The 23133-nt window shown below is 41.6% G+C and overlaps 1 protein-coding gene across 4 annotated transcripts in view; it reads left to right on the top strand.

The window, feature by feature from the left end:
• Positions 1-6169: 6169 nt before the first annotated feature.
• Positions 6170-23133, top strand: part of dync1h1 (dynein, cytoplasmic 1, heavy chain 1) — a 99075-nt gene continuing 82111 nt past the window's right edge. For all 4 annotated transcript variants that reach the window (XM_043697386.2, XM_043697385.2, XM_087989763.1 and 1 more), the window contains exons 1-5: positions 6170-6438; positions 8228-8315; positions 8647-8820; positions 10275-10530; positions 13440-13626. In XM_043697386.2, the coding sequence (XP_043553321.2) occupies positions 6174-6438; positions 8228-8315; positions 8647-8820; positions 10275-10530; positions 13440-13626 (970 nt within the window). In that variant the 5' untranslated portion in view covers positions 6170-6173. The remainder of the gene's footprint in view (positions 6439-8227; positions 8316-8646; positions 8821-10274; positions 10531-13439; positions 13627-23133) is intronic.

The raw sequence follows: 23133 nt of genomic DNA, 5'->3' as shown, positions 1-23133 counted from the left end.
ATTAACCACAGCTTCATGAATACTCATCTTGTGTCTGAATGTTTTGTGCGGCATCTGTTCACCAAGGAAACAATTAATATTTGCAGCATATATTGGTGACCCAGATCCAGCACCATTGTATTCTGAACTCAATAATTCATGTGCTGTTGCATTCAGTTTCAACAATGCTATGTATTACCAAATAAATTGTGTTGCCATGCAATCCTCATTAAGTTCAGCTCACACAAACATGATTATTATGTGAAAAACATGGATTCAGTCAAATAGCACCTAGCCTCCTACCTTTGCATATTTCCATTGTGTACATAAAACATTTGCCAATAAGTCCAGTGGACCTGATGGGATACATCTAAGGATGTTAAATAGCTACAGAGATAGTGAATGCTTAAACTCTAGAAAAGTATCAGAGGATTGGAAAATTACTAATGATTTACTCTTATTCAAAACCGAAGGAAACAATATCAGGTAATTATAGACAAGTTAGCTTAACATGTTACAGTATATTATACAGAATGTAATAGCAGAGTGTTCAGAAATGTGTAATATAATCAGTCAACTTGGTTTAACAAGGCAGAAGTCATGCATTATAAATTTATTAGAAAGCTTTGAACAGGTAACAAACATGACAGACTGGAATCATTGGATCTATTGATTTCCAGACACATGGCTTCATTAAGTACCACACATTCAGCTAATTATTTAGAGTTATTTATTTATCATATGCCGAGCGTAATGTAAATGAGCATGGATAGAGGATAGGCTAACAAGTAGATGAAGGAGAATTGGGATAAAGTGGGCATCTTCCAGGTGATCTGTATCTAATAGACAGCTACATGGATCAGTGCCGGGACCACAACTATTCACAATACTTACGTGGATAAGGGATGTGAATATTCTATCTACTACTTATACTACTAAAGTATGCAGATGACACAACAATAGGTGGAATGCAAGTGATGAGGAATCTGTCGAGGGATATAGGCAGATTAATTAAGTGGGCAAAACTTGGCAGATGGAATATAATGTGGGATAATGTGAAGTTATAACTTTGATTAGAAGAATGGAGGAGATATTATTTAAATAGAAAAACTGCACAGGAATTTGGGAGTCCTTGTACATTAATTACAAAATGTTAGTGTACAATAGGTAATAGAGAATGTGTGGAATAGAGGGCTTTATGTCAAAGAGAATGGAGTACAAAATAGAGAAGTATTGGTAATAAGGCATTATTTTTTACTATATCTGGAATACTTGTGTCCCCTCATCTAAGCAAAGATCCTCTAGCATTGGAGGCATGTTTACAGGGTTGTTACCAGGAATAGTAGGATTTTCTTGAGGACATGTTGAGTATATTGGGTCTACACTCATTTGGGGTTGAGTTGAGAGGTGATTTTATTGAAACACACAAGATACTTAGGGCTTGACAGGATAAATATGGAGAAATTGTGTTCCCTTGTGGGAGAGTCCAGAAGCAGAAGGCTCAATCTCAGAATTTGGAGTCACCCAATTTGTTTCTCAGAGACCATATTGAACGTGTGGACTTATACCATAAGACATAGGAGCAGAAATTAGGCCATTCAGCCCATCAAGTCTGCTCCGCCATTCAATCATGACTGATAAGTTTCTCAATCTCTTTTCCCCGCTTTCTTCCCGTACCCTTAATATTCAAGAACCTATCTATCTCAGTCTTATATATACTCAATGACCTGACCTCCACAGGCTTCTGTGGCAATGAATTCCAAAGATTCACTACTCTCTGGCTGAAGAAGTTTCTCCTTATCTCCATTGTAAAAGGTCTTCACTTTAATCTGAGGCTGTTCTCTCGGGTCCTGGTCTGTCCTACCAATGGAAACTTCTTCCCAACATATACTCTGTCCGGACCATTCAGTATTCTGTATGTTTCAATTAGATTCCCCCTTATCCTTCTAAACTCCATCGAATAGAGACTCAGATGTTAAGCTTTTCATTCCTGGGACTATTCCCGTGAAGCTCCACTGAACACGCTCTAGGGCCAGTACATCCTTCCTGAGATATGGGGCCCAAAAGTGCACACAATACTCCAAATGTGGATCTGACCAGAGTCTTATAAAGCCTCAGAAATACATCCCTGCTTTTTATTCAAGTCCTCTCAAAATAAATGCCATCCTTGCATTTGCCTTCCTAACCACTGACTCAGGCTGCAGGCTTACCACGAGAGAATCTTGGACTAGAACTCCCAAGTCTCATTGCACTTCAGATTTCTGAATTTTCTCCCCATTTAGAAAACAGTCCATGCCTCTATTCTTCCTACCAAAGTTCATGACCTCACATTTTCCCACATTGTACTCCATCTGCCCTTTCTTTGCCAAGCCTCTAACCTACCCAAATCCTCCTGCAGCTTCCCTGACTCCTCAATTCTAATAGTCCCTCTATCTATTTTTGTATTATGTGTAAATTTAGCCAGAATGCCTTCAGTTCCTTCATCTAGATCATTAATATGTAAAGTGAAAAGTTGTGGTCCCAACACTGAGCCTTGTGGAACACCACTTGTCACCGACTGCCATCCTGAGAAGGACCCTTTCTTCCCCACTCTCTGCTTTCTGCCAGACAGCCAAGCTTCTATCCATGCTAGCACCTTGCCTCTAACACCATGAGCCCTTATCTTACTCAGTAGCCTCCATGCGGCACCTTGTCAAAGGCCTTCTTGAAGCCCAGGTAGATGACGTGCATTGGCTCTCCTTGGTCTAACCTGCTTGTTACTTCCTCGAAGAATTTTATCAGAGTTGTCAAGTATGATCTCTCCTTGATGAAACCATGCTGATCTTGCCCTATTTTACCATAAACTTACATAACTTAGAAATCACAATGGATTCCAGGATCTTACCCACGACTGAGGTCAGGCTGAGGTCAGGTCTGTAATTTTCCCTATTTTGCCGTACTCCCTTTTTAAACAGAGGTGTCATGTTAGTGATTTTCCAGTCCTCTGTGACCCTCCCTGATTGTAGCGATTCCTGAAATATCATCATTAATGCCTCCACTATCTCCCTAAGAACTCTGGGGTATAGTCCATCTGGTCCAGGTTATTTATCTACCTTGAGGCCATTCAGTTTTTATAGCACCTTCTCCTTGGTGATGGCCACCATACTCAGCTCTGCCCCCTCACTCTCTTGAATGTTTGGGATATTACTTGTGTCTTCCACCGTGAAGATTGACGTGAAGTTATTATTCAATTCCTCAGCCATTTCCTTGATCCCTACTACTATCTCTCCAACTTCATTTTCCAGCAGCCCAATGTCCACTTTTGCCTCTCTTGGGCTCTTTATATATCTAAAGAAATTCTTACAGTCTTCCTATATATTACTGACTAGCTTACCCTCATATTTAATCTTCTCCCTCCTTTTTTTGTTGCCCTCTGTTGGTCTTTGTAAGCTTCCCAATCTTCTGGTTTCCCACTGTCCTTCACCAGATTATATACATTCTCTTTTGCATTTATGCTAACCCTGACTTCCCTAGTCAGCCATAGTCACCTCATCTTCCTTGTACCATGCTTCTTTTTCCTCGAGATGAATCTCTGCTGACTCTCCTGAATTACTCCCAGAAACTCCTGCCATTGCTGTTCCACTGTCTTTGCTGCTAGGTTCCTCTCCCAATCAACTCTACCCAGCTCCTCATTCATGCCTCTGTAGTTGCTTTTATTTAGCTGTAATACTGTTACCTCGGATTCTATCTTCTCCCGTTCAAATTGCAGTGTAAATTCAATCATATTATGATCATTGCCTTCTAAGGTTTCCTTCACCTTAAGCTCCTTTGTCAAGTCTACCTTACTGCACAACACTAAATCCAGTATTGCTTGTTCCCTATTGGGCTCCACCACAAGCTACTCCAAAAAGCCACCTTATAGACATCCCACACATTCCTTTTCTTGCACTCCACTACCAATCTGATTTTCCCAGTCCACCTGCATATTGAAATCTCCCATGGTCACTGTAACTTTGCCTTTCCTACACATCTTTTCTATCCCTTGGTGTATTTTGTGCCCCAGCTCCTGACTACTGTTTGGAAGCCTGTATGTAATTTCAACTTTTTTTTAACCTTCTGCGGTTCCTCAATTCTACTCACACAGATTCAACACCATTTAATTTTGTTTCTTACTAATAAGACAACTCACCCTGTCTGCCCACTTGCCTATCTTTTTGATAGGATGTATATCCTTGAATATTTAGCTCCCTATCCTGATCCTCTTGCAGCCACGTCTCTGTAATGCCCACCACATCATACTTGCCAATTTTGATCCGCGCTACAAGCCCATTTATCTTATTCCTTATACTGCAAGCCTTCAGTCCTGTATTAACCAATCTTTTTCTCATTGTCATGTATTTGTCCAGTGTGCTTGAAGTTTGATTGCTAACCCTTTCCATACACTCTGTCCTATTTATGTCTGTACTGGAGATTTTAATAACCCCTCCTGAGTTCTGTACTTTCACCTCCTCCTTTAATTCGGGTTTTCTAATTTTCCCTAAAGTTAAACCCTGCTCACCAATCATTTAGTTTAAAGCCTTCTCGACAGCCCTAGTTACAGAATTCACTAGGACTCTGTTTGCAGCACAGTTCAGATGAAGACCATCCTATCAGAATAGGTCCCTTTTTCCCCAGTACTGGTACCAATGTCCAATAAATTCAAATGCATTTCTCCTACACCAATCTCTGAGCCATATGTCTACCTGCTCAATCTTATTGATCCTGTGCCAATTAGCTCGTGGCTCAGGTAGTAATCCAGAGATTATTACAGCATTTTTTTTAGCTGTTCTGCTTTTCAATTTACCACCTAGCTTCTTTACTACAGAAAGCTGTTGAGGCTTAATGAGTCATGGAGTATATTCAAAGTGAGAGATTTTTATTCAGTGAGGTTATGGGGAAGGTTATGGGGAAAAATGCATGAAAGTGGAGTTGAGGATCAGATCAACCATGACTTCATCGAATAGCAGAGTGACTTGATTGGCTGTATGGCCCACGTCTACACCTTTTGGTCTTACAATCACCAAAAAGTCACCCACAACTCCTCAGTTTGAGGGTGATGCTAATGTATTGACCCCTCACTCGTTTTTGGCCTTTGTTTCATTTTAGGGATAATTTAGTAGAGCACTTTATAGACTTAAGGTGAGGTTTATCAAGTTGCAGACAATGCATGTCATAATTGTTGTTACAACCTGTATCACTGCAAATAAAGTAGAAAGTGTCTAAGCCAGAGTAGTTTACTTAAACACATTACTGTTTCTCAGAAACATCTATCTCCATTTATGGAAACATTTTAGGGAGCATCCCTAATTGCCCTTGGACTGAGTGACTTGAGAGGCCATTTCAGAGGGCAGTCAACAGTCAACCACATTGCTATGGGCCTTGACTCTCATCAAACCAGACCAAGGAAAGATGGGAAGTTTCCTTCCCTGAAGGGCAGTAATAAATTAAATCAGCCATAATCTCATTAAATGGTGAGGAAACTCGATGGGTCGAATGGATTACTTCTGTCGCTACGTCTCGTGGAACCCGCAACCTGACCCTTTCTATCACAACTGCAGAACCTCCCTAATAATGTCTGGTTTAGCAATTGCGTACATCAGTTGCAAGATTTCCCTTGGGGATCTTCCTCATTCCTGCAACAACACAAAATGGAATATTGCGTGATGCCATTGCATAACTGGTCAGCAAGAAGATTCTAACTTTCGAACCGAAGATGTAAAATCACTGTAACATTTTGAAATTTTCTATATTTCCAACGATTTTGATCAAGACTGAAAAACATTAATTTGAAAGGGAAAGAAAATGAAAAGATAAAAATAAACCAATTTTCTTTCGCAATTGATACAGACAAACGAAGCATTTTAGTGGAAACGCAAACAACAGATGCATCGTCGCGAAAAAAATCATGTTAAAGGGGAAAAGGATGATAAAGAATAAGAAACAGCATACCCCTGGTTCTGGCGATGCATCCTGGAAGTTGTAGTTTAAATCTGCAGCGCTGGCGACAACTGGACATTGTTGGCCGCCGGGGCGAACTACAACACCCAGCGGGCATTGCGGTGCTGCATTACCTCACCTCTGCAGTGCCACGTGACACAGCGGTCGCTTAGTCTCAGTTAGTCTGGGTGTTGTTGCTGCTTTCTGTTCATTTGGAGCTGCTGGTGGTGGATCACAATATGTCCGAAAGTGGAGGAGGAGGAGGAGGAGGTGGTGGCGAAGACGGCACCACCGGCCTGGAAGTGACAGTGCAAAATGTGGCCGACGTGTCGCTTTTGCAGAAACACATTCGCAAACTGGTGCCGTTGCTGCTGGAAGATGGCGGCGAGGCGCCGGCTGCCCTGGAGGTGGCCTTCGAGGAGAAGAGTGCGCTGGAGCAGATGAAAAAATTCCTCTCCGACCCCCAGATGCACACGGTGCTGGTGGAGAGGACCACTCTGAAAGGTGAGGTTTGGTGATCCGCCGCTGAAGCAACCGGGATCCTGGTTTCTCTGATCTGCCGAAGCCGGCCACACCCATTCGGAGAAAAGCCTTTTTCTCCCCAGCCCAACACTGAATGCCGGCTGTGTCCATGAACGACCCACCTGATGAATCGGCAGCGACAGCCGAAAACAAAAGTGGAACGAAGGAAGCTCTGGAGCTGACAACAAGGCTGTCAATATCGAAGGCCCACTACTCCCGGCTCAGCTGCAAGATTTCCCTTGGGGTTTTTCCTCATTCCTGCGACAGCCCAAAAATAAAATACTGCGGGTGCAATCAGCCTGAAATTAAAAACAAATGATGTTTAGGAAAGCTTATAGCAAATAGATTAGGCAGTATCTCTACATGGCGGGAGGGGGGAGAGAAAAAATAGTGTCGTTTTGAATACCTTATTACTCCCATTTTTTGCTGTGATTTTCAAGTTCTGGGTAACGGCTATATTTGGAAATTATTTTTAATTTTAGCAATATATGATCTGCCCTCTTTCACCCCCCCCTCAATATTTTGGTGCTGTTACAATATTTTCGATTGCCTTGCGGATAAGGTTCTGATATAAGGAAAGTTGTGATTTGACGGTCGTAGATGTATGTTTGTTTGACTCCACTTAATGAAGAACTGAGTCAGTATATAGATATTTTCCATTACAAATCTCAAAAAAGTTAGCTTTATTTTGGTCAAAGCTGTTAAATTTAATAATATCTCTCTTCCCTGTTTCGTGTATGCTTGTTCAATAGCTACATTATCCCCCACCCCGGTCTTACAAATTAGAGTAGATTTCCTATAGTGCAGTCTTAATCTTAAAATGTCAGAAGGTTACTCTCTTTAGACTTGGAACAAAATGGTGGGAACTGACATGAAATAGAGCTACTGCAGTTAGTAGAAATGGTAAATTGTTTTCATGCAGCAGTATTGTTTGGAGATATTTACATATAGTTCAACATGAAATGTTGCATTTGTTTCTTTCTGTAGATATATGGAGTGCACCAAATTAATTTATATTTAGCTTTAAAGAATTTATTATCTGATTTATATATAATATTTAATATTTCTATTGTAGCCAGCACTCTTTCAGTCAGAATTTATCTGCATTGCAGTGTTCTTGAATTGGCTCAATTCTTTGTCCTCTGTCATTTTAAAACAAACATCCAATCCATAGAGGAGCAACAAATTTTCAGTGATTGCACTTGGTATTGTGCTTTTTATTTCTTTCACATCTGAATTTTCTTTAAACGCATATAGCAAAGAATTTAATCTTAAGGGTTAATGCAAATTTTAGCTCCTTTGGGGCGGAGTGAAATCTCATTTCTTTGCAGTTCTGTTTGAATGCCTATAGCAAGAAACACTGCTTGCTCATAACATTTTCAATTAATGTTTTGGCTTGCAGATACAATATAGATGTTTCCTGTCAAGTACCCATAATCCTCATTTTGTCCTTTTCCCTCTTATTTTGGTTGGAGAGATGTTCTTTTGGGTGTGTGACTGCAGACCTTTGGCTTGCCACAAGGTGGTAAATGAAAGCTGCTTTGATGAACTTTGTCTCTACAACCATCCAAGCTGTTCTTGTGACCTTTTGAGTGATATGTGTTTACTGCTTTTGCATAAATTGGAGGGGGAAAAGCAAGAAATGATGAAAGAACTCATACTTTTTTCTCTGAAAATTATTTTAGGAGTTACATTGTTGTTAAATTTGTTGATTATTTACCCCATCAATACTGTTATGTTTTATGCACTTTAACAATTGTTTACTTGACAGAGGATGTTGGAGATGAAGGGGAAGAGGAGAAGGAGCACATAGCTTACAACATCAACACTGACATACATTATGGACTGAAGTCTAACAGGTGCTAAGCTTTGGATTGATAAATGTACATGAATTAGTCTCATTTGACCAATATTGTAGTTCAATATTGGATATATTTTCAATTAGTCCTATCATACTTGAATAAAATACAGTACATTCATTTGTGTTTATTTAGTAACATTTGTTTTCTGACCTAAAGTGCACTGCATTAGAATTAATTATGTAATTGTTAACGCTGCACTTGCAGACTAATTTTGCAAGTAGGTTAATCTGCTTTTAGGAAAGCAAACCTGTGTATTTGTTTGAATATATATCTTATGGACATAATCTAATAATTTTTCTTTCCTTTTTCACAATACTTGTGTTTCTAGTTTGGCCTTCATAAAGCGTACTCCAGTTATTGATGCAGATAAACCAATTTCATCTCAGCTGCGTGTTATAACGCTTAGTGAAGATTCTCCATATGAAACATTGCATTCAATTATTAGCAATGCAGTGGCTCCATTCTTCAAGTCCTACATTAGAGAGTCTGGCAAGGCTGACAGGTATTTGCTTTTGTGCATTTGTTACTTTAAAATTCGTATGCACATCTTAAGTTTAGCAAATATAAAATGTGTTATCTCCTTTAGAATGTCACAGATGCTACTTTAGTCTGCCGTTGGTTTTCAATGTAATCGTTAGATGTAAATTAAAGTTAACTCTAATCCAACTCTGGTGGTAGCGTACTGACACCGATAGAAAACTGGTTGGCAGACAGGAATAGAGTAGGAGTAAACAGCTGTTCTTCCCGATAGCAAGTAATGATTAGCAGGATACTGCAGTCGTCAGTGCTTGGGCACCAGCTATCCACAGTATATTAATGATTTAGATGAGGGGACTAAGTGTAATGTTTTCAAGTTTGCAGATGAGACCAAGTAGGTCAAAGAGTAAGCTTTGAGGAGGTTGCAGGGATGCTTCCCTGTTGTTTGGACAATTATCAGTGGGCGATGCATGGCACATGAAGTATAATATGGATAAATGGGAGGTTATCCACTATGGTACCAAAACAGGAAGGCAGATTCACTGAATAGTGATTGATAGTTCTGGAAAGGAGGAGTTGCATTGAGATCTGGATGATCTTGTACATCAGTTGCTGGATGTAATCTTACAGGCGGTGAAGAAGGCAATGGTAATTTGACCTTCATAGTGAGAGGATTCAAATTTAGCAGCAGAGATGTCTTACTACAGTTGTGCAGTGCCTTGGCGAGACCACACCTGGAAGCTTGTCTACTTATCTGAGGAAATATGTTCTGGCTGTGCAGGGAGTGCATCAAACATTTACCAGGCTGATACTTGAATGACAGGCCTCGGTGAGGACAAGATTCACTGGAGTTTAGAAGAATGAGGGGTGTGGGGGTGGAATCTAATCAACCTATAAAATTCTAACAGCATAACTGTAGGAGGGATGTTCCTGATGCTTGAGTCCAGAACCAGGGTTCACAATCTAAGGTAGCCTATTTAGGAGTGATGAGAAATATCTTCACCAAGAGAGTGCTGGACCTATGGAATTCTTTGCCACAGAAACTAGTTGATGTTAAAACATTTTGAATGTTTTCAAGGAATAGATTTAGTTCTTAGGCCGAAAGAGATCAACGGGTATATGGAGAAAGTGGGATCAGGGCACTGAATTGGATGATGAGCTATGATCATATTGAATGGTGGAGCAGACTTGAAGGGCTAAATGGCTCACTTTCCATTTCTAATCTTTCAATTTCAAAGTTATTGCATGATAACAATAAGGAGCGTGAAGATATCTACCAACTGCTACTCAGTAATAAGGCCTTTGAGTAACACAAGTGGAAAAGTTTGTTCAACCTTAGTCTCTTAAAGCCTCAGACCAAGTGATGAAAAAAGTCATGGGACATTGGCAGTATGTGGTTTCTCTTAATAGGTTCTCCGTGCCATACAATATATTTAAATATTCTCAATGTTTCCAGTAATTTATTCTCTACTTTTCCAGAGATGGAGACAAAATGGCTCCATCTGTTGAGAAGAAGATTGCAGAGCTGGAAATGGGACTACTTCATCTACAGCAGAATATTGAAATCCCGGAGATTAGCCTTCCAATCCATCCAGTCATAACCAATTTAGCCAAACAGTGCTATGAACGTGGAGAGAAACCCAAAGTCACTGATTTTGGTGATAAAGTGGAGGATCCAACCTTCCTCAACCAACTGCAGTCTGGTGTAAACCGTTGGATTAGAGAAATCCAAAAGGTAAAAATTAATTGCTATTTACAACTTTCAGTGCTTCACGGATGAGGTAATTTGAAATAGATTAAATGTGCAAATCTTCAGCTGTTTTTAGTTTGAGGTTAAGAATTTTCTAAACTTTAAAAAAAAATTTAAGCAGCCTGGAGCTTGTTGGCTTCTTGTGCCAGAGTACAGCAATCTTTTATGGACTTAAATATGTAGACTCTGCTGCTTAAGCAAAACCAAGTTTCAGATAACATGTTGATCCAGATTTAGTATTCAAGTTATTAAACTATCCTCTTCTCAAACACTTCAAGATGTGTAGTATAGGATGTGTAAACAAATTCAATCTATTTTGATTTCTGTTACTGTTCAACTATACTTTAATGAGCACAGTTTCTTAGGTTATAGCTTTCTAAGTGCCGTTGTTCAATCCAAAGACTAGATTTGCATGTTGATTTCAGCAAAGTGATTTCTAATCAGCTGTTGGTATTTTTTGTTGTTCAGGTTGGTAGCATTGGTTCATTTTTGGGTATAGTTCTTGACTTTGAACATGAACATCTGCTGAAAACCTAAAACCTAATGCAGATCAATTAATATACTTAGGCATGAATATTGCTAGAGTTTGGACAGTTTTATTTTCCCCCACTTTGCTGTCAGTATTGACCATTCATGTTGAATTGCAATATAGATACGAAATGGGGCTTTGTCTGTCTATCTCTGGAAATGGCTCCTGTTGCTTTTTTTTTTAAAGTTATCTTCCTATTTTCCAATATTTGCAATGCTTCCTCTAAGGAGAAGTGCAAGTTATATGGAGTCATATAAGTAACATATAAATTGAAACTCCCGAAATTCTCCTGTCTGTCTCATTCTTTTCTCCCTCCTCCACACCTGACTCTGTTCTCTTTCCCCACCCCCCAAAAAAAAAGTAGAGTTTAGATACAATAATGAGAAGGCAGTGTGTGAACTCGCTACCATCTAGAGGAAAAATATTTAGTTTTACATCTTTTTATTTCCAATCTCTTGCCATATGGTACAAGCTATTACTTGAGGCCTTCATATTTCTGTCTCTTTGTGTGTTCTCCTGTGAATTGGATTTTCAGAGTTTCTATATGGTGTTAATTTCAGGAATCTTCACCATTTAGTGTTGATGTTCTTTCCTTTCCCAACCCATTCTCCCTTTTAACCTGTCTTTCCTGCCACTCCAGAAAATGAGTGAGTTGACTTTTACATTTTCCCCATAATCTGATTTTTCCATGTTTGAGAATGATCGACTGCAGTCGATTAGCACTTTCCTTCCATTGGAGTGAGGAAATGTAAAAGGTCCTAAGAGAAATGCTTTATGGGATAAAGTCTGGAAGAGTAGCTTACAGAGAACATCTTGCTTTGTTTCTAACACTGCAACTCCAACCTTTGCATCACCCAGTCTCTTCACTGGGTGAGATTTGCTTCCTTCAGACAATGAATGCTGTCAAAGTTGTCCACCAAGCACTGCTCCCTTCCTAAACATTTTGATCCTACCAATAGAATTCCCCATTTGCTCCTCTCCAATCTCCTAGATTCCAGTAGTGCCAAATCCTTTCAAGTTTTGATAAGATTGTCTCTCATTTTTGTTGACTTGAATTAATACATTTGCTTGTGGCGCAACAATAGGTGAGAGTGCAAACAGTGGGAAAAAAAACAGCAGAGGAATACAGGTGGGTTAATTGAGGGAACTTGGCTGGATACTGCAAGGATGTCTTTTTCCTTTGAGGAGGGACGAGAAGTGGGGGCCCAGTTTTAAAAAGAGGGGTCTTCTATTTAAGATGGAATTCAGGTGATTTTTTTTGAAAATATGTCATTCGTCTGTGGAATGCTCTCATCCAGGAAAATGGGGTAAGGATCATTGAATGTTTTTAAGGATAAGATTCCTGATTGAAGGAGCCAGAGAGTGTGCAGGGTAGCCATGAAAGTTGAGATGAGCACACAACTGGATCAGCAATGATTTTACCAAGTGGTGTGAAGCAAGCTCAAAGGGCTGAAAGCCTATTCAAGTTTTATTTTTGTTCATATGAAATAGAAAAATATAGAAGCTCGCTCGTATTTGATACCAAATGTCTCCGGGGGCAAGTCCACTCTAGTACCTTAAGTAACATACATACTCCTGTAAAAGTTAACCCCATGATTTTTGGGGGAAAAAATGTAGTTTTTCATTTGTCATGTAAAAGCTTTTCATGCATTAAAAACCAAAAATTTAAAAAGTATAATCTTTACAATAATTTTTTAAAAATCATTATTTTCATTCAAGAAGTTAATCAACTGCATTTTCTCCAGTTTCTACTTCCTGAAGTAAGAGGGAAAATGTAGACCTAGTTTGGAGAGAGAAAATGACATATTGGAGAGGAGAATTGAGTACTGCCAATGTTGAGAGTGAACATTAAATAAAATGAAAATCTCGGCCTTATGGGTCTTCACCTTTCACCCTTTTCCATCCTAGGAATGGCAGGCTTGGTCCTTGTCAATTAGGCCCTTGCGAATGCTGCCTCAGAGCAACACTCCTGCACCCATTTCAAAGGTTCAGAGCCATCAGCATATCTTTTCAGTGGCATGGTGCTTAACTTCCCTTTCCTTGATTCCGGAGAAGCAGGCTCATGCTGCTGGTTCCTTAACTTCAGATTCCGCTATTCCTATTAATGTCTAAAAACCTGCTGAATTAATTGCAGGATTGACATTCATTGTAAACTGGAGTGGCAAACATTTTTCTTTATGGTTTACTCAGGGTTTTAAAATGAATTACAGCAACACTTAACTGCAGTTCACCTAAACCGGGTGATGATGCAATTTTAGATCTTTCTGTTGTCTTTATTGGTCAATTTCTCCCACATTAAAGGAACTAATATCTACAGATAAAGTAATCCATTCCGAAAATTGATTTGTTAAATTTTTATATGTAGGTGACCAAGCTTGACCGTGATCCTGCCTCAGGGACTGCTCTACAAGAAATCAGTTTCTGGTTGAATCTGGAGAGAGCCCTATATCGCATTCAAGAGAAACGAGAAAGTGGAGAAGTGCTGCTGACTTTGGAAATTCTCAAACATGGCAAACGTTTCCATGCTACAGTTAGCTTTGATACTGATACTGGTATGGAATTGTTTTCTGTATTTCTTTAAGCATATCAAAATTGATCAGTTAAAGGGATAGAAAGATGAAATAGCTAATTAAGTATTAAACTTAGACTTGGACAAGGCTGGCTTCAATGATGAGATGCATTGACTGCAGGATGTATGGGAAGTATGTTAATAAGCTTACAGAAGATGAGTATGAGTTAAGTTCTTTATTGAGCAAGATACACAAACCATTGTGTACATCAAATGGCCATAGAGTTCTACATGCCAAATACGATATGGGCAAAAGGTAAGATATAGCACAAAACAAAGTAAAATCTAAAACAAAAATGCAAAAGAAAAGTACAAGTCATGCAAAGTGGAAAAAATGTGAATAGTGTCAAGCAGTTGGCAAGAATTACAAAAAAGAAATATTCAAATAAACTTGCAAGGGATATTAAAATCAACACTTGTTATGCAATTGCTTTAGAGAAACCCCTGAAAATAAAAAAATAAAGTGACCGTTCTGCACAACCACTTTGCACAAATATTTAGAGGTAGAGAGGTCAGCATTCCAAGCACCCTAAATGAGGGATTTAATGTAAGCAGGGAAATCAAATGCATTAAAGAGTAGCAAATATCCAGGACTAAATGTGGCTGGATGGTTAGCACTGCTGCCTAAACTGTAGGGATTCTATGATTCTATGAAATGGTTTTTTAAAAAAAAGTGAGGACATTGCAGTCCCATAACTAATCTGCTGAAGTGTTCTCAATTTAGAAAATGTATATTAGAAAATTGCACTTCACAGACATGGCTATAAAGGCATTGGGGCTGGGAACTAAATATCCAAGGATAAGCTTCCTATTGAAAGGTTGGACGAGGTTGTCTTGTTTGTAAGAAATTAAGTCAATACCAAGAAGTGAAAGAGTTGGAAGAATTAGAATTTGCGTGAGTAGAGTTGAGGAACCACAAAGGAAAAAAGACCCTGATTGGAGTTGGGTGCAGATCTCTAAGAAGAATGTTGGGCAGAAAATAAACCAGAAATAGCATGTTAGAAAGGCACTATTATGATAATTATGGAGGATTTCAACATGCAGATGGACTGGAAAAAATCAGGTTGGTAATAGCTCAAGAAAAGAAATTTGTGGAATGTCTGAGATGGTTTTGTTTTTGGGAGCGGCTTTCATTAGAGCCCAATAGGGAACAGGCAATCCTGGATTTAGTGATGTGTAATGACGCACAAATGATTAGGAAGTTTAAGGTGAAGGAACCTGAGACCATAATGTGATAGAAATCACCCTGCAGTTTTACACAGAACAGCTGGAATCAAACATAATGATATTACAAATAAGTAAAGGTGACTACACAGATATGAGGGAGGAGCTGGCCAGGGTTGATTGAAAGGGAAGCCTAACAGGGAAGACAGCATAGTGGCAGCCGCAGGAGTTTCTGGGGTAGTTTGGGAAGCACAGAAATTCATTCCAAGGAAAAGGAAACGTACGAAGGGAAGGATGAGGCAACCATGGCTGACCAGGGAAGTCAGGGACAGGATAAAAGCAGAAGAAAAAGCATAGTGTGGTGAAGATCGGTGGGAAGCCTTTTTTTAAAACAAAAGAATAATGGGGAGAGGATGAAATTACTAAACCAGCTAGTAATATAAAAGAATAATGCAAGAGCTTTTTAGACCTATAAAAGGTAAGCAAGGCAAGAGTGGACATTGGACAGGATTAAAAAACCTGTAGAGAGACCAAATAGGAACTTTGCATCAGTCCTCACGGTGGAAGACACCAGCAGCAGACCAGAACTTCAAGATAGTTGGAGACAGAGGTGAGTGTGGTGATCATTGTTTCCTTCAGGTGGGGATACAACAGATCTTGGGCACAGCCTTAGAATTAGTTTAAAACTGAAATGAGGAGACATTTCTTCAGCAAGAGTGGTGGGCCTGTGGAATTCACTGCCACGGAGCGTAATGGAGGCCGGGACGTTAAATGTCTTCAAGGTAGAGATTGATAAGTTCTTAATCTTGCAAGATATTAAGGGATACGGGAAGAGTGTGGGTAAGTGGCATTGAAATACCCATCAGCCATGATTGAATGGCAGAGTGGACTGGATGGGCTGAATGGCCTTATGGTCTTATCATTACAAAGGAGAAGTTCTTGGGGATGCTGAAAGGGACTGGAGGTGGTTAAATCATCTGCACCAGATGGACTACACCCCAGAGTTCTGAAGGAAATAACTGAAAAGATTGTGAAGGAATTAGTGATCTTCCAGGAATCACTAGAGTCAAGGAGGGTCATGGAAGACAGGAAAATGGCTAGTGTAACGCTCCTATTTGAGAAAGAAGGGAGGCAGAAAACAGGAAATTATAGGCCAGCTAGCCTGACCTTGGTTAGATTTTGAAGTCCATTATTAAGGATACGATTGCAAGTTACTTGGAAGTGCATGGTAAAATAAGGCTGAGGCAGCATGGCCCCATCAAGGGGAGGTCTTCTGAGGAATTCTGAGATGGTTAATGAACAAGTTAGACAACGAGCCAAAGGACATGATCTGTTTTGATTTCAAAAGCCTTTGACAAGATGATGCACAGAAGGCAGCTAAATAAGACAAGATCTCATGGTGTTAGGGGCAAGTTACTGACTGAGAGGATTGGCCCACTGGCAGAAGACAGAGAATGGGGATAAAGATGCCTTTTTCAGGGTGGCAGCTGGTGAGTAGTGGAGTTCTGCAGAGGTCAGTTTTGAAACTAGAGCTGTTCGTGTTATATATGTATGTTAACAATTTGGATGAAGTAGCTAAGGGCTTTGCTAATAAATTTGCAGATGACACACAGGTGAAAGGACTGGTATTGTTAAGGAAACTGGGAGGCTGCAGAAGGACTTGGACAGGCTAGGAAAGTGGGCAAAGAAGTGGTAGATGGAATATAATGTGAGGAAGTGTGAGGTTATGCACTTTAGTTGGAAGAAAAGGGGTGACATTTTAATGGGGAAAGGCTTTGGAAATCTGAAATGCAAAGGGCCTTAGGAGTCCTAGTTTGGGATTCTCCTAAGGTTTACATGCAGAATCAGATGGTGGTTAGGAAGGCAACTGCAATGTTAGCATTCAGTTCAGGACGGCTACAATCAAAGAACAGGGATGTACAGCTGTGGCTGTATAAGGCTCAGACTGTTTGGAGGAGAAAGTGAGGTCTGCAGATGCTGGAGATCAAAGTTGAAACTTTATTGCTGGAACAGCACAGCAGGTCAGGCAGCATCCAGGGAACAGGAGATTCGACGTTTCGGGCACAGGCCCTTCTTCAGGAATGAGCAGAGAGTGTTCAGCAGGAGAAGATAAAAGGTAGGGAGGAGGGACTTGGAGGAGGGGAGTTGGAAATGTGATAGGTGGAAAGAGGTCAAGGTGAGGGTGATAGGTCGGAGTAGGATGGAGGCGGAGAGGTCAAGAAGAAGACTGCAGGTCAGGAAGGCGGTGCCGGGCTGGAGGGATCCGGCTGAGACAAGGTGGGGGGAGGGGGGATGAAGAAACTGGTGAAGTCCAAGTTCATCCCCTGCGGTTGGAGGGTTCCCAGTCGGAAGATAAGACGCTCCTCCTCCGACCGTCGGGTTGTTGTGGTTTGGCGGTGGATGAGTCCAATGACCTGCATATCCTCGGTGGAGTGGGAGGGGGAGTTGAAATGCTGTGCCACAGGTTGGTTGGGTTCGTTCGTCCGGGTGGCCCAGAGGTGCTCTCTGAATCGCTCCGCAAGTAGGCGGCCTGTCTCCCCAATATAGAGGAGGCCACACCGGCTGCAGCGGATGCAGTAGATGATGTGGGTGGAGGTGCAGGTGAATCTGTGGCGGATATGGAAGTTTCCCTTGGGGCCTTGGAGAGAAGTGAGGGGGGAGGTGTGGGCGCAAGTGTTGCACCTCCTGCGGTTGCAAGGGAAGGTGCCGGGAGTGGTGGTTGGGTCGGTGGGGGGTGTGGATCTGACAAGGGAGTCGCGGAGGGAGTGGTCTCTACGGAAAGCTGATAGGGGAGGGGAGGGAAATATATCTTGGTGCTGGGGTCTGTTTGGAGGTGGCGGAAGTGACGGCGGATGATGCGCTGTACATGGAGATTGGTGGGGTGGTAGGTGAGGACCAGTGGGGTTCTGTCCTGGTGGCGGTTGGAGGGGCGGGGCTCAAGGGCGGAGGAGCGGGAAGTGGAGGAGATGCGGTGGAGGGCACCGTCGACCACGTCGGGGGGGGAAATTGCGGTCCTTGAAGAAGGAGGCCATCTGTGTTGTACGTATTTTGAACTGGTCCTCCTGGGAGCAGATGCGGCGGAGACGAAGGAATTGGGAGAATGGGATGGCGTTTTTACAGGGGGCAGGATGGGAGGAGGTGTAGCCCATAGACTCCCACAGCTACCTGGACTACACCTCCTCCCATCCTGCCCCCTGTAAAAACGCCATCCCATTCTCCCAATTCCTTCGTCTCCGCCGCATCTGCTCCCAGGAGGACCAGTTCAAAATACGTACAACACAGATGGCCTCCTTCTTCAAGGACCGCAATTTCCCCCCCGACGTGGTCGACGGTGCCCTCCACCGCATCTCCTCCACTTCCCGCTCCTCCGCCCTTGAGCCCCGTCCCTCCAACCGCCACCAGGACAGAACCCCACTGGTCCTCACCTACCACCCCACCAATCTCCATGTACAGCGCATCATCCGCCGTCACTTCCGCCACCTCCAAACAGACCCCAGCACCAAGGATATATTTCCCTCCCCTCCCCTATCAGCTTTCCGTAGAGACCACTCCCTCCGCGACTCCCTTGTCAGATCCACACCCCCCCCACCGACCCAACCACCACTCCCGGCACCTTCCCTTGCAACCGCAGGAGGTGCAACACTTGCGCCCACACCTCCCCCCTCACTTCTCTCCAAGGCCCCAAGGGAAACTTCCATATCCGCCACAGATTCACCTGCACCTCCACCCACATCATCTACTGCATCCGCTGCAGCCGGTGTGGCCTCCTCTATATTGGGGAGACAGGCCGCCTACTTGCGGAGCGATTCAGAGAGCACCTCTGGGCCACCCGGACAAACCAACCCAACCAACCTGTGGCACAGCATTTCAACTCCCCCTCCCACTCCACCGAGGATATGCAGGTCATTGGACTCATCCACCGCCAAACCACAACAACCCGACGGTCGGAGGAGGAGCGTCTTATCTTCCGACTGGGAACCCTCCAACCGCAGGGGATGAACTTGGACTTCACCAGTTTCTTCATCCCCCCTCCCCCCACCTTGTCTCAGCCGGATCCCTCCAGCCCGGCACCGCCTTCCTGACCTGCAGTCTTCTTCTTGACCTCTCCGCCTCCATCCTACTCCGACCTATCACCCTCACCTTGACCTCTTTCCACCTATCACATTTCCAACTCCCCTCCTCCAAGTCCCTCCTCCCTACCTTTTATCTTCTCCTGCTGAACACTCTCTGCTCATTCCTGAAGAAGGGCCTGTGCCCGAAACGTCGAATCTCCTGTTCCCTGGATGCTGCCTGACCTGCTGTGCTGTTCCAGCAATAAAGTTTCAACTCAGACTGTTTGGAATATTGTGAGCAGTTTTGAGTCTGGTGTCTAAGGAAGGATAGCGTATTTGAGAAAGTTCAAGGATTGCAGGAGAGTGGAGTTGAGAAATATATCAACTATGATCCGATGGTAGAGTAGACTCGATCTGCCAAATTTTATATATATCTTAAGCTATCCTTATTTAAGAGAGGAAAGCCAAGGAATGATAGACTAGTGAGCTGAATATCTGTTGTAAAACTGCTACAGTTCATAATTTAGGATGGCTAAACATTTTTTTACTGTTCAATGTGACTTGACATGTATAAGTAGGGATAGTTTGTCCAATTTAGAACAGACCTTACAGGAATGAAATTCAGAAACCCTTCATGCAGGTATGGTAGAAACTTGGGGTTCTCCCAAAAACAAGGTTTGTACTGGATCACTTGTACATTTTCAAATGGAGTTTGTTAAATTTGTTAACCAAAACTGTTAAAGATGTGGGGTAAAGACAAATATGGAGGTCGGTTACAGATTAACCAAGATTTCTTAGCATGGTGTATTTTGCTCAGTGGCCTACTTCTGTTTCCAAGCTTCTGGAAACATCTTGAAGGATAACCTGAAGAGGCTGTACAGTAACTTTTCAGGATTTTTTTATTTCTTTTTTGGTTCATAAGATGACTAGAACCACATTTATTGCCTATCCCTAATTAACCTGAGAATATTGTGATGAATCATTTCAGTCCTTGTGCTGTGAATAGATCTGCAGTGTTATTTGAATTTTGAGCAAACATTAAGTGCCAGTGATATATTTCCAAATAAAGATGGAATGAACTTTGTGTGAAGCCTGCATGTGGTGATCTGCTGTCCTTGTTCTTTTTGGGAATTGGTTTGATTTGATTTACGTGTGACTTACTGTTGTCACATGTACCAAGATAGTGAGAAGTATTGTTTTGCATGCTAACCAGAAAAATTTTATACCTAACATAAGTACATCAAGGTAATAGAACAGAATGCAGAATATAGTGTTACAGCGACAGAAAAGTGGAGATATAGATAAGGTATGAAAGATCCACTCTTTAGTCTGACAGTTTTAGTCACCCTTATATAGGAAGGTTTTTTAATTTAAATTTGCTCATGCAATGTGGATGTCTCTGGTTGGACCAGCATTTATTGCCTGTCCCTCATTGCCCAAAGAGGACAGTAAAGAAATGAGTACATTCCTGAGTCTAAAGTCATATCTAGGCCAGACCAGGTAAGGATGTCAGATTTCCTCTCCAGAAGGACTTTAGTGAACCGTTAGTGGATTTTTCTGACAATTGACAATGGTATCACAATCCTCATTAGATCCTTGATTCCAGATTCTTTATTGAATCCAAATTCCACCATCCGTGTGGCAGGATTTGAACCTAGTTCCTGAGAACATCTGCGCTTCTGGATTAATAGTTTAGCGGCAATACCACTTTGCTTTTGTCTCCTATTAACATGTCAAACTTAAGAGGGTGCAGAAAGATTTTGAACCATGTTGCTGTGGTGGGGTGCTTTTCCTTGACCGTAGGAGGTTGAGGGGTGTCCTTTATAGAGGTTTATAAAATCCATGATGGCATGGATAGGGTGAACAGCCAAAGTCTTTTTTTCCTAGTGTAGGTGAATCCAAAAAGTAGAGGACATGGGTTTAAGGTGAGACGGGAAAGATTTATAAAAGTTCTTAATACAACAGGACCTTGACCAGATGGACTGAGAAGTGGTAGATGGACTTTTACTTTAGATAAATGTGAAGTATTGCATTTTGGTTATGCAAATCCAGGCAGGACTTTAACACTTCATGGTCGGGTCCTGGGGAGTGTTGTTGAGCAGACACCTTTTTGGTGCCATTTCATAGTTCCTTGAAGGTGGAGTTGCAGGTAGCTGTTGCCTTTATTGGTCAGTGCATTGAATATAGGAGTTTGGATGCTATGTTGTGGTTGTACAGGATATTGGTTAGGCCACTTGTGGAATACTGTGTTCAATTCTGGTCTCCCTGCTATACCACAGATGTTGTTAAATTTGTTAGGGTGCAGATAAGATTCACTGGGCAGCGTTCACAACTCTAATTTCTAGCTATCTTGGGCAGAGTAGTTGCTGTACTATTAAATTTGAAAGGGTGCAGAAAAGGTTTACAAGGGTATTGATGGAGTTAGAGGGTTTGAGCAATCGGGAGAGGTTGTATAGGCTTGGGCTATTTTCCCAGAGCATCGGATGACCTTTATTGAAGTATATAACATCATGAGGTGCATGGGTAGAGTGAACAACCAAAGACTCTTTCCTAGGCTGGGGGTGTCCCAAAACTAGAAAGCATAGATTTAAGGTGAGGGGGAAAGATTTTAAAAAGAACCTGAGGTACAACGTTTTCATGATGAAGTGTTGGGCAGGGTTGGGCAAGGTCAAAAATCACACGTCAGGTTGTAGTCCAACGGTTTTATTTGAAAACAAACTTTTGGTGCCTCACTCCTTCACATGCAGAAGCAATGTTTTCCACACAGGGTGGTGTATGAATGGGATGAGCTTCCAGAGGAAGTGGTGGACAATGTTTGTTTGTAGCTCGGGTGCTCGTTATGGTTCTGTTTGCCGAACTGGGAATTTGTGTTGCAGACGTTTTGTCCCCTTTCTAGGTGACATCCTCAGTGCTTGGGATCCTCCTGTGAAGCGCTTCTGTAGTGGTGGAGTCTGGTACAATTACAACATTTAAAAGGCATCTGGATGGGTGTATGGATAGGAAGGATTTAGAGGGATATGGTCCAAGTGCTGGCAAATGGGACAGGGTCAGATTGGGATGCCTGGTCAGCACAGATGAATTGGACCAAAGTGTTACCATGTAGTATCACTCTATATAGCAGGCAAGAAGCTGTTGGTATATGTCCTAAAATATTTCTATCTTCTCCTTGATAGAGGATGGAAGAGAGAGTAACGAGGGTGGTAGGTATCTTTGATTATGTTGGCTGATTGCCTGAAGCAGTGGGAAGTGTCGTCGATGTCAGTGGAAGGAAGGTTGGTTTTCATGATTCACTCGGCTGCATTCACAATTCTGATTTCTAGCTGTCTTGGGCAGAGCAGTTACCATACCAAGCCATGATGCATCTGGGCAGAATACTTTGTTGATCAACAAAAATTGGTAAATGTCATTTGTGGGAATGCTGAATTTCCTTACTCTCCTGAGGAAGTAGAGGCATTAGTGTGCTTTGTTTACTGTAGCTTTGATGTGGATGGTCCAGGATAGATTGGTGATATTTATTCACGAGCTTGAAACTCTTGACTGTCTCGGCCTCATTGCCGTTGATACAGCCGGGCTTGTTTTCTACTCCACTTCCTAAAGTTGATAACCAACTGCTTCGTTTTTTTGACATTGAGGCGAGGGTTGTCTTTACATTATGCCACTAAGCTGTCTGTGTCTTTCTTGTACTTTGTCTTGTCATTGTTTGAGGTCTGACCCACTATGGTGGTGTCATCAACAAATTTCTAAATGGAGGTGCTGAGGTCATGTACGGATTAATAGTTGAGGACCCATCACTGATGCTTGTAACACTCCACCTCTTTCATTTTGCCAACTCAAAAATGACCCATTATGCTCGTTTCCTGTTAAATAGTTCATCCTTTTGTCCAGGCTAATATGCTACCCTGTAAACTCTTATTTTGTGTAGTAACCTTTGATTATATTGTGCAAGTGCCTTTATTTGGATCTTTTAAGCCTAGAGTTGATTTTCAAAACAATGCAAATAACTTGTTTGGCTTTTAATTATGCCTGTGTATTTAAAATGCACTTTTAAATATGAATCTAACTTCTCCTGTTTCTAGAAATAGAAAATGTACATCAATCAAAGTTAGTGCTGAAGAAAATAAGCTGATGAACTTTGTTTATTGTGTCATCTAATTTTAGTATTTTGTGCAGATGAATTACAGATTTTCAAACTTGATCACAGGTCTAAAAACCTTTGTTTCTCAATATCGAATTGTTGAAAAGGCTGAGTCACAAGTCATGTCATACTGTATATT

The sequence above is a fragment of the Chiloscyllium plagiosum genome, unplaced genomic scaffold (assembly GCF_037043375.1).
Source record: "Chiloscyllium plagiosum isolate Xiang-an unplaced genomic scaffold, Cpla_swu_hap1 HiC_scaffold_8, whole genome shotgun sequence".
Lineage (NCBI taxonomy): Eukaryota > Metazoa > Chordata > Chondrichthyes > Orectolobiformes > Hemiscylliidae > Chiloscyllium > Chiloscyllium plagiosum.
Note: the sequence above shows the minus strand (reverse complement) of the source record. Positions and strands in the feature narration are given on the sequence as shown.